This window comes from Colletotrichum chrysophilum (assembly GCF_026319265.1).
Source record: "Colletotrichum chrysophilum strain AFK26 chromosome Unknown scaffold_11, whole genome shotgun sequence".
Classification (NCBI taxonomy): domain Eukaryota; kingdom Fungi; phylum Ascomycota; class Sordariomycetes; order Glomerellales; family Glomerellaceae; genus Colletotrichum; species Colletotrichum chrysophilum.
In genome coordinates, this window is record NW_026517298.1 from 56,972 (window position 1) to 69,016 (window position 12,045).

At 57.0% G+C, this 12,045-nt stretch overlaps 5 protein-coding genes across 5 annotated transcripts; 3 read left to right on the top strand and 2 right to left on the bottom strand.

Moving 5' to 3' along the window:
- Positions 1–166: 166 nt before the first annotated feature.
- Positions 167–1,213, top strand: COL26b_002230 (uncharacterized protein; the record flags this gene model as incomplete). Its single annotated transcript, XM_053175157.1, has 1 exon — positions 167–1,213. The coding sequence occupies one exon, from the start codon at positions 167–169 to the stop codon at positions 1,211–1,213; it is 1,047 nt and encodes a 348-aa protein (XP_053040777.1).
- A 726-nt stretch (positions 1,214–1,939) lies between these two features.
- On the top strand, positions 1,940–3,142 carry COL26b_002231 (uncharacterized protein; the record flags this gene model as incomplete). The annotated part of the gene is made up of 1 exon (XM_053175158.1): positions 1,940–3,142. One exon carries the CDS (start codon positions 1,940–1,942, stop codon positions 3,140–3,142), a length of 1,203 nt encoding a protein of 400 aa, XP_053040778.1.
- Positions 3,143–5,033: 1,891 nt separating this feature from the next.
- COL26b_002232 (uncharacterized protein) lies at positions 5,034–5,792 on the bottom strand (the record flags this gene model as incomplete). The annotated part of the gene is made up of 2 exons (XM_053175159.1): positions 5,034–5,389; positions 5,456–5,792. The coding sequence occupies 2 exons, from the start codon at positions 5,790–5,792 to the stop codon at positions 5,034–5,036; spliced, it is 693 nt and encodes a 230-aa protein (XP_053040779.1).
- Positions 5,793–7,129: 1,337 nt separating this feature from the next.
- On the top strand, positions 7,130–8,170 carry COL26b_002233 (uncharacterized protein; the record flags this gene model as incomplete). Its single annotated transcript, XM_053175160.1, has 1 exon — positions 7,130–8,170. One exon carries the CDS (start codon positions 7,130–7,132, stop codon positions 8,168–8,170), a length of 1,041 nt encoding a protein of 346 aa, XP_053040780.1.
- A 350-nt stretch (positions 8,171–8,520) lies between these two features.
- COL26b_002234 (uncharacterized protein) lies at positions 8,521–9,153 on the bottom strand (the record flags this gene model as incomplete). Its single annotated transcript, XM_053175161.1, has 2 exons — positions 8,521–8,918; positions 9,027–9,153. The coding sequence occupies 2 exons, from the start codon at positions 9,151–9,153 to the stop codon at positions 8,521–8,523; spliced, it is 525 nt and encodes a 174-aa protein (XP_053040781.1).
- Between the last annotated feature and the right edge of the window lie 2,892 nt (positions 9,154–12,045).

The window sequence follows — 12,045 nt, forward strand, 5'->3', positions numbered from 1 at the left end:
CATTCCTGTTTCATCTTCACTTATATAGCTACTTACCTAGGAACAGAAAGCTCACCGACGCAAAGGCGACGAGTCGATTTTCAACTCTGCAGCCTGCGCTGTAGACCTCTTTAACAACAGACATTAAATATTTGTAGGGAACAGAACACAAGTCCCGACACCCAAGATGAAGGCAGTCGACTTTGTGCGCTCGCAGTTCAAGAAGCTGCCCTACCCGTCTGAGGACTGCGGAGGCCGCACCATCATCGTGACGGGCTCCAACGTCGGCCTCGGCCTCGAAGCGGCGCGCCACTTCGTGCGGCTTAACGCGGGCAAAGTCATCCTGGCGGTCCGCAGCACCGACAAAGGCGAGGCGGCCAAGACGGACATTGAGCTGACGACGGGCCGGCGGGACGTGCTCGAGGTGTGGCCGCTTGACCAGGCGTCGTTCGATAGCGTTAAGGAGTTCGCGGCGCGGGCGGATAAGCTGCCGCGACTCGACTACGTGGTGCTCAACGCCAGCATCGCAACCTCCAAACGGACGGAGGCGGAGGGGTGGGAGTCGCAGGTGACGGTGAACGTGCTGAGCACGTTCCTGCTGGGGCTGAAGCTGCTGCCGGTGTTGCGGCGGACGGGCACGACGTTCAACGTAACGCCCAAGATTGTGATTACGGCTTCGGACGCGAGCCAGATGGTGAGTCCCTCATCCTCGTACATCTCGGGCTTGTCGGTCCTGGCGTCGAGCTGGATCCTGATCTTTGGGCGGGGACAGGCCAAGTTCCACGAGCGCAACGACGAGGACATTTACAAGGCGCTCAACGTCAATAAGAGCCTCACGGACCGGTACAACACGACGAAGCTGATGCAGATCATCATCGCGCGGCAGATGGCCATCGCGGCGGACGCGTCGGGCAAGGGCAAGGTGCAGGTGACGACGCTGAACCCGGGTCTCTGCGCGACGGCGCTGTTCCGCAACGTGCCGTTCCCGCTGACGGTGGTGGTCAAGGTCGGGCTGAAGCTGTTTGCGCGGTCGGCGGAGGTCGGGTCGCGGACCATCATGGCGGGCGCATTCGCCGGGGAGGAGGCTCACGGGAGGTACATGAGCGACTGTATCGTTGTCAAGTTCCCGAAGCTGATGCAGGGGGAGGAGGGCGAGGCCATGCAGACCCGGCTCTGGGAGCAGACGGTGGAGTTGCTGGACGGGGTTGATCCCGGGCTCTCGAAGAACTTGTAGTAGTCTGATGTCGAGAGTGGTCATTTGTCTTGGGGATGGATCGGGAAATTGTAAGATACCTTACCTCGGATTGTATGCTTCTAGTTCGAATAGGTATGTATGTTGCTGCGTTGCTGTGATGTGGCTTACAAGTGACGAGTGTATCAATCTGTTCAACGAACTGTGCCGTGTAAGTCGGGGATTGAAGTTTGTCGCAATGTTCCTGAGCGCAACCATCAAGTCATTTATTTTCTTCTCACTAGACCCGTCTTCCTTTTTGGGGAGCCCTTAAGACTTTGGAAATCCGAGAAACATTTTCAACAAGACTAAGAATGTGATGAGGTGCTCATAAAGTCACGGCATCAGCAGCAATCCGAATCGAGCAACCAGTTCACCGTCGGTGACCCCACATTCTCATGCACTGAAAGGGCCCCCACGGCGGCTCTCCTCCCCCGCGATTCGGCTGTTTTTAGTGCCCCCCAGCGGATTGACCGGGGATGCGGTCCCTTCCACAGGCGCAATCTGCCTCGGCTTTTTGGAGCTTCTCCAACTCTATCTCTGCCGGTTATTCTATTCCGTGCCTTTTTAATCAATATTAGATCTCTCCAGACGCTCACCCAACTCCTTCTCACATGAAGTGCTCTCCTTTCCTGTGAGATCACTTCACTGAAGCTTGATAGTGTAAACCTCTTCCTCTATTCTGAATCACCACCATCCAGTGCCATCGCAGAGTGAAATCCGCCCAACATGGTCGGCCCTCCGCCTCTCACGGGGATCAAAGTCCTCGAATTCGCCGGCCTCGCCCCGGGCCCATTTGCAGGAATGCTCCTCGCCGACGCCGGCGCCTCCGTCCTCCGCATCGACCGCACCGTCGGCGGCAGCGGGACCCCGCTGCCGACCGAGGACATGCTGGCGCGCCACAAGGCCTCCGTCGCCGTCGACCTCAAGTCCAAGGACGGCGTGGATTTCGTCAAGAGCCTCGCGTCAAAAGCGGACGTCATCATCGACCCGTTCCGCCCGGGCGTCCTCGAGAAGCTGGGCCTGGGCCCGGAGGTGCTGTGCGGTCTCAACGGCGGGCTCGTGTACGGACGCATGACGGGGTTCCGCCGCGACGGGCGGTACAAGGACATGGCGGGCCACGACATCAACTACCTCGCCGTGTCGGGGCTGCTGGGCCTCCTGGGCCGCGAGGGGGAGAAGATCCAGCCGCCGTGGAATATTTTGGCTGATTTCGCGGGCGGCGGGGCGGTGCTTTTCCAGGGCGTGTTGATGGCGTTGCTGGCGAGGGAGAGGAACGGCGGCAAAGGGCAGGTTGTGGAGGCGAACATGGTGGATGGGTCGGCGTACCTGGCCACGTTCCCGCGGTTCGCGCTCAAGGGGCCGCTTGGGGATGCGGGGAGGGGGAAGAACATCTTGGACGGCGGGTGTCCTTATTACGATACCTACGAGACCAAGGACGGCAGGTATATGGCCGTCGGGGCGCTGGAGCCGCAGTTCTTCAGGGCGCTGGTGCAGGGGTTAGAGCTGGACAGGACGTGGGAGGAGAGGAGGTTCGACCGTGATAATTGGCCGGAGTTGAGGGAGCTTCTGACGAGAACGTTCAAGAGTAGGACGAGGGCGGAGTGGGAGAAGGTGTTTGATGGGACAGATGCGTGTACCACACCTGTATTGGAGTACTCAGAGCTCGAGACGGAACCGGAGAGGGAAGGTGATCAGAGGCCGGTGGTGACGCTGGTGGAGACGCCGTGTCTGGCCGTCGATGAAGCCAAGACGGGGGATCCGAGAAGAGGCCAAGGTCCGGGGGTGCCAGGAAGAGGATACGAAGGCTTCACCCTAGCCCCTGGCGATGGTGCGGAGAGGGTGCTCTCGGATTGGTTCGGGTGGAAGAAGGGGAGAGATTTTGATGTGCAAAATGGAGGGCTGATACTCAAAGCAAAGTCAAAGCTTTGAGGTATGTATAGATAATTGCCGTTGTATTATTTCTTGGGGTCTTTCATGAAGACTACTTATTTAGAGCTTCAAACCTGATATCTATTCATTTGCCCTTAATCCTGACCCAGTATCGTCTTTTCAGTCTAGACGGAATGGATCAGCACGCCATTTCTTCAATGAACGGCTGAGTAGCATCTTCACTTACTCTTTCAAGCATCACCACACTTGATGCTAGCTAGGACTTGGCGGGGGGTTTGGAGGCGGCCGAGGAGAGGGCGGATCTTTCCTGGACATGTTTGCGGCTTGTCTTCGTATATGCCGCTCTTTTTAGCAGACTACAACGGACTCTTAGTCGTCGAAGACCTTGAAATTCGTCAGCCCAAAGCAATCAGACAGAGTCAGTGTGATACTCACTTCACAATGCTTCTTATTAGCTGTATGACGGTGTAATCGGTGCTGCTTCGTCGATGAGCTCCTCATCAAAAGCTCAACAATTACAACAACTCCCTTCTCATCTCTAAATATACGAAGCCGCGCCGATGAATCATCTCGAGCCTCCCCTGCGGCCATGAAAAATCGGCCCTCTTCGAACCTCCCTCCCTTCGCCGCTGCGCCCTCCCGTCCCAGACCGCCACTGTCTGCCTCTTCTTTCCTTTTTCCACCTTTAAATGGTGAGATGGCCGGGGGCTTGGCTCTCATTGAATAACATTGTCTGACCGACTCTGACCCTGCCTGCCACCATGCCGGAAGCCGCTCCCGCGACGGCACGACAGCGGCGGGAGAGAGATCCTCTTTTTTTTTCTCCTGTGTGTTTTCTTTTGTCCACCTCCCCGTCCCCTTCTGTACTCTGCCGCTCAACGCCATCCTCTAAGAAAATGACTCTCAGATTGGTTGTCTCAGTTGGTCCCGGCGTGTCGGATCGAGACGGATAGCTTTCCCGGACCTTTTTGGGAGCGTTCATTTCTCACCTATCATTGTCGAATATGGGCTCAGCGTGGCGAAAGGAGTGGTTGCGTGGTGGAAAGACGCGGGCTTGCTTGGTTCCCCGGGTTCTACATGGACTCACCGCTCCGTGTGCTATACATAAGGTATGTATGTAAGGTAGGTAGGATTGCGTGGGAAAAAAGCAAGCGTGCCATATAACGCTGCTCAATGGTGATTCTGGTATCCGATTCGCGCTGGATTTGTCTGACCAAGCCTGCGACGTGTTGAAAGTTCCCACAATTTCTGTCAAAAACGAGATGTAATAATGCGCAGAGGAACAGGTTTCACGCCGGTAGACTCGACCAGTTTTTTCAAGCCTGTTCCAGACAACAGGGGCCTGGCATTACCTTTACGCCTCGATGCAATGCAGGTATTTCATGCATGGTGCTGTATGCGAGGTTTTCTTATCACAATGCAGAATCAGGAAATGGATTCGGCGTAGTTGATGCTCTATGCCACATCTCATTGCTGGATCAGAAGCCTCTCAACGACTGGAGACGGGCACACATGTATCAGTCTCTCGTTTCCAAACTACAATGTGAGCATATTTCCCGCTTGGAGACTGCAGGATAATTCAGGAGAAGTAAAACTGCAGCTCGAAAAAACGAGAGGGTCACGCAAGATTCTCTAGCCAGCACAAACGCACCGTACATAAGTACATCAATATCACATAAGTAGATTGAGGGAATGTTGGTATCTTAACCTAACGAACGTGGTGTGCTGTACCAGCAAAACTCGAGCCCTTCGTTTGCACCCCATACATGATCAAAAAGAGTGTCGACATCAGCACCCTTCGTGGGGTGCCGACTAATAATACCATTCACATTCCTAGAGAGCCAACAAGAAACGGAGGAACAAAAGAGAAGACATGAACACCATAAAATTACTCTCCCCTTTGACTTCCGCGACTCAAGCGAAACACCGCTTAGAGCCGCCTAGCCTTCTTGTTCGCCGGAGGAGCGGCGTCAGCCGGTACCCCCTGCGAGACCGGGACGGGCATCGGGACGGGCTCGGGCACGGGAACACCGGTGGTGCCCGGAGCAGGCGCGGCACAGCCCAGGTTGCAAGGCGTCTCGCAACGGCCGATGAAGTCGGGCTTGTCGTTCTTGCAGCGGCCCTGGCAGGGGCAGAGGAGCTCGATGACGCTGCCCTTCTCCTGGCCCGGGTCGCAGATGCAGACGAAGAGGGTGTCTTCGAGGGACTCCGGGGACGGGGCGGAGGAGGCGCAGTTGGTGTTGGGCGTAGCGCAGTAGCTCTGGCCGAGTTCCTCAGTCTTGTAGCCTGGGGGGGATTCCCTGTGTTAGTGCCTGGGTTTCTTCTGGTATTGTATCGTGAGTGCGAACGTACCTTGGAAGCCGACGAGGACCTTGCCGCAGTAGGTGGCGCCGCAAACGCAATTCTTGCCGCCGGACGGAGGCACCGCGGGATTGGGAGGCGTGGGGACGGGCGCAGTCGGGTTGACCGGAGTGCTGGGCAGCGGCGCAGGGTCAACGGGAACTGGGACGTTGGGGATAGGTTGCGTCTCAGCGGGCGGTGGCTGTTGGCCGGTGACGGTCACGACTACGACGTTGGTCGTGGGAACTTGTGGCTGAGGCTGAGGTTGTTCTGGCTGTCCTCCCTCGGCCTGGGGCATTGCCGAGGCCCAGGCTAGGAGGGAGGTCAGGGTGAGGAGAGATGCCTTCATCTTTCAGGTGATGTCCGTTTGTGTCGCAAGGTAGAGAAGTGATTAGAAGTTGCTGATGATTCTGATGCGGACGAGGATGGCGTGATTGCTTGTCTAGACAACGTTGACAGCTTTATATACATTTCTCACGGTCACCAAACAGTCTGATAGTCTAGGGACGCCTTTGGGAACTCCAAGTCATCGCTGCTGTCGAGGACTCGGTCTGGGGTTGCGAACACGTTGTCCGTTCCACCCGTGAAGAGAGTCGCACCGGCACGCCGTCGATGAGAGAGGAGTGAAACGTTGAGGGACGGCTTGTTTCCGGCGTATTCGAGTCTGAACTAGATGAGCCCATCCAAGTTGGAGACTTTCAAATCTGCCTTCAAGTATTTTGAGACGCCGGGACACTTCCTCAGCATCGTGCTTCGATACCGGCGCCTGACTAGCCCGTGATATCTCATTTGGCTGGCCTTGATTCGAGATAACTTCATCGCGCCATCAATATTCACACTTGCCGCCCTCGGCCACATAGGTCATGAGGTAACCCATCACTAGACGGGTGCAACAGGACTCGACAACATGTTGACCACGTCACGACCCAGGAAAATGGACTCTCTTTGGGAGGGATGGTAGCTCATGATACGATCAAATATCTTTCTGCGCACCACCCTTCACTAGAAGGTGCTCGCACTCGAGGCATCGGTGAGACGTTCTCCTGAGAATGGTGTCCCTCCAGAGTCGGGCATCGTCGCGCATTGTGATCCTGTCTTAAGGAGATTAGGAGAATAGGAGGAATTCCCGGCCATCGAAGCGTGCCGTGTCATGTTTCGTGCCTCGACACGTCAGAAGAGGTTTGCCATTCTCGGCTTCGGATGCTCCGACGTACATTCCAGGCACGCAACCCGAAGACCTCCACGGCAACTTGGAAGCTGACGGCTGCCAAAAGCAGGTCGGATGAACAGTACTGGGTGGCTGAGGTGTGGTCGGCTCGGAGCTGCGGCGTTGTTGTTTGATGAGACGGGACCCCTGAAGCCGAAGCCGAACTAGACCCTGCATATGCACCGTAGGCCACCCAGTAAATACATAAATCAGCACTGTCTGCGCCTGCACCACCTTGTCCTTACCCCTCCAAACCCCGCCATCTTTGTGCTCCCGCGCCAGGCGTATTATCTGAGCTCCCAAATCTGATCCGAACTTCGTACGATTCCCAGCAACACACCGCAAACCACCCCGTACACCGAGTCCAATTGACCTCGTTCACCTCGAGCAGACACACGGAAGCCGTCGACTGATGCGCTGAGGACGAATTTCCAACTCCCACGCCCCTTCCTTCCCCTTCCCCCGCCTTACCAGCAACCATGGCCGACAACGGCGCCCCCATCCACGTCGGCTCGCGCAAGTCGGCGCTGGCCATGAAGCAAACCCACATCGTCGTCGACGGCCTCTCCGCGCTGCGCCCCGAGCAGAAGTTCGAGGTCCACGGCATGCAGACGCTCGGCGACAAGGATCAGATCACGGCGCTGTACAACTTTGGCGGCAAGGGCTTGTGGACCAACGAGCTCGAGGCCAAACTCATGGCGAAGGAGATCGACATCATCGTCCACTCGCTCAAGGACATGCCCACCACCCTGCCCGACGGCTGCGTCCTCGGCTGCGTCACCAAGCGCGAGGACCCGCGCGACGTCGTCGTCTTCAAGGCCGGCCTCGCCGAGAAGCACGGCTGGAAGTCCATCGCCGACCTCCCCGACGGCAGCGTCGTTGGCACCAGCAGCATCCGCCGCATCGCCCAGCTGAAGCGCCGCTACCCGGGCCTCAAGTTCGCCGACGTGCGCGGCAACATTGAGACCCGCCTGCGCAAGTGCGACGACCCCGAGGGCCCCTTCTCCGCCATCATCCTCGCGGCCGCGGGCCTGCTGCGCATGGACTACGGCGCGCGCATCTCGCAGTACCTCGAGTCGGAGAGCGGTGGCATCCTGCACGCCGTCGGACAGGGCGCCATCGGCGTCGAGGCGAGGTCGGACGACGAGCGGGTGCTGAAGCTGCTGAAGGAGTATGAGGACAAAACGACCATGCTGGCGTGCGTGGCAGAGCGCAGCGTGATGCGCACGCTCGAGGGAGGGTGCAGTGTGCCGATTGGCGTGGAGACGAGCTGGGTGGAGGCCGAGGGAGGGGCCAAGAAGCTGCGGGTGAAGGCGACGGTGGTGCACGTCGACGGCCAGCAGGGGGTGGACGCGGAGCGGACCGAGACGATTGAGACGGCTGAGGAGGCGGATGACTTTGGCAAGCTTGTGGCACAGGACCTGGTGGACAGAGGCGCACAAAAGATCCTTGACGAGATCAACGCGATGAAGCCGGATGCGCAGCCGACGACGACGACAACTGCCGCCCCCGCTACTTAACTTTTGTTTTAACGGTTTTTTAACGACCATGCCATGACAACAAAATAGACTGATTCCCTGACGTATGGGAGCATTGACGATGACTTTTTGTTATCTTGTCTGCTGTCTTGTTCATCTCCTCTATGTGTGCGGTTATCTCGTTGAAATCGTAACCCCTATGATGATAATAAAAACAATATCCGCGCCCGGTATCGGTGTATGATACAACCCGACGACCCCCTCCCTCACCCTTTGCAGACCATATGTCAGGTTGAACTGCTGCCGGCCACACTACCGGTTACGTTCCCGCACCCGTTTGCTCTTTTTGCCCTTTTTTGTCTTTCTTTCGTTATCGCAAACCCGAGTTCTCTCTAGTGGTCGGCGGTGAAAGCCTTGTACTCCTCAGTGTCCATGAGGGCCTCGATCTCCTTGACGCCCTGCTCGTCGACCTCGATCTTTGCGATCCAGCCGCCGCCGTGGGAGTCGTCCTCGGGGACCTTGTTGATGGTGCTGGGCTTCTCCTCGAGGCCGGTGTTGACCTGGGTGACCTTGCAGGTGATGGGGGCGTTGATGTCGGCGGCGCTCTTGACGGACTCGACGGCGCCGATGGCATCGCCCTGGGCGACGGTGGCGCCCTCCTCGGGAAGCTCGACGTAGACGACGTCGCCCAGCTGCTCGGCGGCGTACTCGGAAATGCCGACGACGCCCGTCTTCTTGTCGGCGTTGAGGTCGACCCACTCGTGGTCCTTGGTGTACTTGCGTATTAAGCCTGGCGGAAGAGGATCCGGAGGTCAGTATGGTGTGCTTGTGTAATGGGAAATGCTTCGCGAAGAGATATCCGGCCGTGGAAGAGCAATGCGCGCGGCGGGAGACTCACTAATGGGGGTTGTGGAGAAGGAGCGGACGGCTGGGCGAGCGAAGGCAGCGCGGGGAGCAGCGGCCTTGGTGATCTGGGAGAGGGCGGAGGGGCGGATTGCCCTCATGCTGCGAGCAATTGAGGCCATTGTTGCTGTTTGTGAAGCGTGGTGTGGTTTGTCGAGGAGGAAATCCGTGGGTTGAGTGAGGAATTTGGTCTTCGCGTGGGACTGAGATAATGAGGTCAGAAGGGTGACCAGCAGGACCGGCAGTAGATAATTAGAGCTTTGGGAAGAGAGCCGGTTCGGGGGGGCTGCTTATCGGTGTGTATCCGCTCTGATGGGCTTCCAGCCAATCACGACTGCTTATTTAATCCACTCTCGACGAGTATTCGGAGCTGCCCACCGAGCGCTCGGGTCTTGATCCGTCGCCTCATGGCAGCAGCAGCCGCGCCATGTCTGAAGCATTTGGTCGGCCAATCAGACAAAGAAGCGCGCTGTCTTTAGTCATTATCGGGCAATGGGCAATGGGCGAGAGGAAGTCAATTGTTCGACTGAGGTTGGCAACCCGCTTTGCCCCTCGAATGATTACGTTGACAAGGACATTCAAGATATGTGCATATATATCTTCGTTCCATTCCGCAGTTCGTCGCGATTTTCTCTCCGGCTTCCTAACTCTTTGTGCATTTTGCATCGTCATTACCCGGTTCCCGGTATTGTTCTTCGCATCCTCGGTATCGTTGACAATGCTCCATCGTTCTATATGCGGTTGTTGCTGTAGTTCCCAACCTCGATTGCCGCCATTCGTGTCAATGATCATTGTCAAGCCAACGATGCGATTGTTGCAATTGTCATTGCGTCTAACGCTGGCACATTTCAACAGCTCATTGCGGAGAACCAGTGACCATCTTACATAAGGTAGGTAGGCAACGACTTTGCTTAGTAAGAGGGACCCCACGGTCGAGCCGGGCACAACCCAATGGCTTGGACGGAGCGGGCCAGGAACACGTCGCAAACAAACCCACCGTCTACGGGGGCCTTCTCTGCAGGACACAGCGGGTGCTATTTGACGGCGTCATGCCGTTTGCATGAATTGCCCATTTTGCAAACCAGGAGATTGCACGGCAAATATTTTTATTTCTTTTGGTCACCTCTTCATTCTTAGCTCAACCCTAAGGTTTGCGATCGGAATCGGTTCTGTTCTGGTTCTTTGCCTGATTGATTGATACGAGAGACAGCTTCTAGAAATGCGGTCTGGCGTCAGAGGCCCCTGCTTGGCTGGCTGACTGCTGACTACCCTTGACCCCGTGCATCGTCCCATGTCGCGTGCTCTGGGCTCAGTTGGCGTTCCCCTTTGTTGACTTTGGCTGTTGACATTGGGGTTGCAGCTTTTACCGGACAACCAGCTGCAAGTGGGAGGTAAGGTCCAATGTCACGCATTTCAAACGCACGACTGCGAATGGCGACGGCAACATCAACAATAACAGCAATCGACTTGTTCTGTGCTTATTGGTGTTTGGTTGGAGAAAGGAACTCCAAGATCGATCGATTGTCTCTTCCGTTCCTGCATTGGCAGTTTTGGAGGGGGTAGGCTAGCTACTCGCTTGGTAGCGGCCAGCGACTCACCGCCCCAGAGGCTGTTTCGTTTTGGTCCGCAAGTCTAGGTTGGTCCGTCGAACGTTTTGTCTCAGTGCCCTACGATGAGTTACACCGTCTGTACCGTCTCTGCCCGTACCCGTCGCCGTCGGGTCTTTTGGCTCGCCAGCGTCCTTGTCGAGTCCCACAGCGAAGGGTGGACTCTGGGCCGGGCCTCGTTCAGCTTTTTGCCTGAATTGCTGCCAGAACCTCAGAGACAGGGAGGCTCACTCAGGAGTCAGGAGACCAGAAAAAGGCGTGGCCTGGCTGATGAAGCCCGATGAACCATGACCGTAGTGGAAAATAGAGCACAAGCGGCTAGTGTGAATCCGCCCGTCATAAATGCCGCCTGGGCCGTGGTCCATCTTCCACTGTCCACAACTTACGGATACCTCTGGACCTTGACGTTAACAACTTCAAGCACGGAATACTATGTACACAGTAGTGCCTGGAGCGAATTCCATGGCATAAGCAGGTGGTTGTGGTTTATGTGCGTGGGGCTGCTGAAAAAAGAAGACATAAAACATTGTGAACGCGTCCTGCGCGTTTTCCCCACACAAACTGGGCCGGACTGTGAGGTTTTGGCGTCATCACCGGTGCACCACTCGCCAGTGCCGGCCCCCTCCTCTGGCCGGTCCCCCTCCCCAGCGCGCATCCTTGGGCTCTGACTGGCTGTTTCCTCGCCGTGCCCCCTGTCGCACCTCCCTCGATCTGCCATAAGCGCCGCGTGCTGGGGAGGGGCATGAGGGGGTCCTGCCTTAATCGCTTCCCTGCGCTGCTGCCCGCGTTTCCTGCGTTGCGTTGGCGTGTCTGCTAAAATTCCGCCAGGCCACCCGCTAAAAATCCAGATTCATTAGTGGTCACAGCACGCTGGCCGGTAGGCACAAGGCACCGTAGCACAAACACCCGGTCAGCACCCAGGTGTCGAGAATAACACGAACATCGCATCGCATCCCCGTCCCCGTCCCCCATCTCAATGCTCATCCACATTGCATCGCGCACAACACAAATGCGTCGTGCTGCTGCTGGGCTCCGCTAATCCCATCCGTCTCCATCGCCATCTCCATCCTTTCCTCCCGTTTCTATTGCCCTGACCCGTCCGTCTCGGTACATTCCCTGGACCGTGTCTGCTGGTTCCTTCAGCCTTCAGAGGTCTGTTTCCATCCACCCACGCACCGCACCGCACCGCACCGCCTTGCCTTGCACCGCCGCATCTCATCAGCATCCCGTCCCGTCCGTCACTACCTTGTTCTCGCCGCCCTGCCTACCTACCTAACTAACCTAAACTCACCAGGCTTGCACATTGCTGCTCATCTTCCTTCCTTGGTCTTTCGCCTTGTGCCCTGCCCTGCTTTGGCTTGTCCTCATCTCTCGGGCCTGACCCGACTATTGGATCCAAACGAGGGT